General features: G+C 58.6%; 1 protein-coding gene across 1 annotated transcript; it reads right to left on the bottom strand.

Annotated features, from left to right (window-relative positions):
- Positions 1-3,169: 3,169 nt before the first annotated feature.
- ETH_00032885 (mRNA processing protein, putative) lies at positions 3,170-3,701 on the bottom strand (the record flags this gene model as incomplete). Its single annotated transcript, XM_013378794.1, has 3 exons — positions 3,170-3,203; positions 3,345-3,407; positions 3,554-3,701. Coding segments are annotated over 3 exons (245 nt in total), but the record flags the coding sequence as incomplete, so codon positions are not given.
- Positions 3,702-3,760: the final 59 nt, after the last annotated feature.

The raw sequence follows: 3,760 nt of genomic DNA, 5'->3' as shown, positions 1-3,760 counted from the left end.
GCTGCTGCTGCTGCTGCTGCTGCTGCAGCAGAGGACTCCAAGGGCGCCGCACGCTCAGACTCCCCGGAAACCTCGTCAGTTGTGCTCGCAGCAGTGCTCGGGCAAGCCGTGCTCAGCGGGCCCTCGGGGCCCGCCGCAGGGGGGCCCCCCGCGTCCTCCTTCGGCCTCCAGCTCGCAGCAGCAGCAGCGGCGCTCTCGCCGCCGTCTGCTGCTGCTGCTGCTGCTGCAGCGGGAGGGGCAGCAGGCGCAGCAGCGGCTCCCGCTGCCGGCGACAGGAGGTGGGCCTTCAGGGCCGAAACGTCCGCAGCGGCCCGCGCATGCAACTGAGAGTCGCACAGGCGGCAGGGGGGCCCCTGCTGCTGCAGAGGGGCCCCCAGGGGGGCCCCCGAGGCCTGGGGGCCCCCGTGCGCACTCAAAAGACCCGGAAGGGCCTCGTCTTGACTTATGAGTTGATAGACGAGAATGAGGCGGTGAAGGTACGAGGTGTACGTACACTCCACGGGAGCCGCTGATGCGCCCATGGTGCCGGCAAGCAGCAGCAGCCAGGCGCATGCACTCCGCAGCAACAGCGGTTTAGCGTTTAGGGTTTAGGGTTTAGGGTTTGGGGTTTGGGGTTCGGGTTGAGGGTTCGCGGTCGCAGACAATCTACGCGGACCCCGAGAGCTCGCGGGCTCTGCAGAAAATAAAAATTGGACAAAGAAATGGAAATAAAAGATATAGACAACTCAATGGCCAAGAGAGCTGCTGGAGCAGCGAAGAGAGCAGCAGCAGCAGCAGCAGCAGCAAGCCTCCGCGCGCTGCTCGCTGCTGCCTTGCGGCTGTGTGGTGTATGTACAGCGGACCTCCCAACAAAACAAAAACAAAAACCAACAAATCGACAAGACTTTCGCGAAAAAGGAAAACTTTTCTTTTGCAAAAAGCAGCAGCAACTTGCAAGGAAGCAAAAACCGAAAGAGCCAACTCGCGCCGGGCTCTGGGGCTGCCAGCAGCAGCCCCGAAGCCCGGACGCAGCTCCAGCCTTTCCTGCTTGCGGATAGTTTTAAATCTATTTTTTATCTTTTATTTCTTTTTTAAAATTTAAAATTCGCATTTACTTTCCAGTTTAAATCCAATTCCGCAAACTCCCCCCCCGACCCGAGGCACTGACACCCACCCCGCCGAGCAACGTGCGCAGGCACACCGCCGCTGCTGCTGCAGCAGGTCGAACCTGCAGTTTGCTGCTGCTGCAGCAAATCCAAACTCCAAACTTTTCTCAAAACTTGCATGCAAAGAAGCTCTTGACTCTTTTTGGGCTTTCCCGCGGCTTCCCGCGCGAGCTGCAGTGACGCCGCAACGGCGGCTCAGCCGTACATACACTCCAAACCGCGCCACCCAAAGCCACCAAACTCCAACAAACACAACATGCATTCTTCGCCAACTCTTCCAGTTTTTAAGAACTTTAAAACATTGAAAAATAGTAATATTCCCTCTTGGCCTATATAGTTAGCTCTTAGCCAACTGCGCCCATCTTGGGCCCCCAGGGGCCCCCAGCGAGGCTCCCTGCGGCGGCAGCTAGACACCTTAGCTCTCGGGGCCCCTGCTGCAGCTCTGCTGCTGCAGCTCTGCTGCTTCAGCAGTGCTGCTGCTGAAGCAGAGCTGCAGCAGCAGAGCCGCAGCAGCAGAGCTGCGGCAGCAGAGCTGCAGCAGCATGCCTGCAGCAGCATGCCTGCAGGCACACAGCAGCAGGCGTGGCCCCGCTGCAGCTACCTAAACCCTAAACCCTAATTTAGCTGCTCCGCATCCTGGGGGTTTGTCCCCTCCTCTGTTTAGGCAAATATGCCCGGGGCTCCGCTGGGGCCCCCTGCGTGCAGGGGCTTAAAGAGTAAACCCTGAACCCTAGAGCTCAAACCCTAAACCCTAAAAGGGAAACTCTGAAACCCTAGCCCTAGCTTGCCGCGCGCAGCATCCCTTGAGCAGTCGGTGTTTCGTGCCTAGGGTTTAGGACTCTGCATCTAGGGTTTAGGGTTTAGGGTTTAGAGTCCGTTTTCTCGTCTTTGGGCCAAAGCCCTGCCCCAGGTCAGTTGTGGGGTTTTGTGGGGTTCAGGTGTCTGTACACCCGGTGGCCTCGCCAGCTAGCTGCAGCAAACTCTCCAGCAGCAAACAAAAACGTGAAAACCACAAAAAGACACAAAGAGACACAAAGCCGCAAACAAACCCCCCAACCAGGTGTACGTACACCCCGTCCTGCATGCGCTGCAACGCCACTCGCTGCACCACTCCGCATGCAACTCGCGCAGCAGCAGCAGCAGCGAGGGGGGCCCCCTGGGGCCCCCAGGGACAAAACGCGGCCTCCCAGGGGGCCCCCTGGGACCCCCAAGAGGCCCCTAGGGGCCCCTTGGCGTTTTTACGGCCCTGAGACACTCTGGGGGGCCCCTGAGGGTCCCCTGGAGGCCCCTAGGGGGCCCCCTTTTGGCCCTTAAACCCTTATGGCCCCTCCCCATGCAAGAGTCTGCGGCACTCCAAAGTTAGGGGTCCCTCAGGGGCCCCCAAGGGGCCCCCAAGGGGCCCCCTAGGCCTCACATAGCAACGCGGTAGCCCCGGCGCAGCAGTGCCTGCAGCAAAGAAGCAGCAGCGACTGCAGCAAACACTAAACCCTAAACCCTAAACCCTGGACAGTGGACTGCGGCTGACGTGAGGACAGCGATGCTGCAGAAATCAGCTGCATGCCTTAAACCCTAAACCCTAAACCCTAAACCCTAAACGCCTACAGATTGAAGAGACAGCACTTGCCGGCGTTGCTCTGGGGTCCACGCGGCCATGCGGCTTGGGGTGGAGTTCAAAATGCTGCAGCAGCAGCAACAGCAGCAGCAGCACAAACAGCAGCAGTGGCCGCAGCAGCAGCAGCACCAGCAGGCGCATGCGGCCCGCCAGCGCTTCCTGTAAGCCACGCGAAGGGCTGTGTAGCTCCCGAGGCATTAGAGCTAGGGTTTAGGGTTTAGAGCTAGGCCTAGGGTTTTGAGATTTGAAGTTAGGGTTTAATCTTCAGAGCTAAGGCTCGGGATGCCGTTTTGGGGTTCACTGAGTGGTAGGGTTTTAGTTAGGGTTTGGCGCTAGGGCTTGGGGTTTGAGCTAGGGTTTAGGGTTTGAACTAGGGTTTAGCGTTTGAACTAGGGTTTAGGGTTTGGCCTACTTGCTCAGCATTGAAGGAACCTTCACGACTTCATCTGAACACTCAGTGAAAAGACACAGAGAAAGAAGCCCATGGCACAGCAGCAACAGCAGCAGCAGCAGCAGCAACAGCAACAGCAGCAGCAGCAGCAGCAACTGCAGCAGCAGCAGCAGCAGTGGGTGCAGCAGCAACTCACCCACTAAAGCAGCAGCTGCTGGGGGCACTTCCCAAGCGGGGTGAGACGGCTGTGGCCTGTTTGCTGCAGCACGAAGCACAAGGGAAAAAAAGCAAATTAAATTGAAACAAAAACAGAAAAGAAATAAATAAAAATAAAATAAAAATAAAATAAAAATAAAATAAATAAAACAATCCACCTGGGAGCGACGGATCCCCGCAGCAGCTCACCTGGCAGGCCGCCCGCTGCTTCGGCGGGGCGCGCAGCAGCAGCAGCAGCAGCAGCAGCAGCTGGCTGCTGCTGCGGGGCCCCCACAGACTGCACGGGGGGCCCCTGCTGCGGACTCACAAGGGGCCGGGGGCCCTGCAGCAGCGGCATTGTCCCAGGTGCTGCTTTTGAAGCAGCAGTCCACTGTCGCGAGGGGGCCCCCTGGGGGC

This window comes from Eimeria tenella, genomic scaffold, assembly GCF_000499545.2.
Source record: "Eimeria tenella Houghton genomic scaffold, Eth_scaff1020, whole genome shotgun sequence".
NCBI lineage: Eukaryota > Apicomplexa > Conoidasida > Eucoccidiorida > Eimeriidae > Eimeria > Eimeria tenella.
This window is presented reverse-complemented; position numbering and strand designations above follow the sequence as displayed.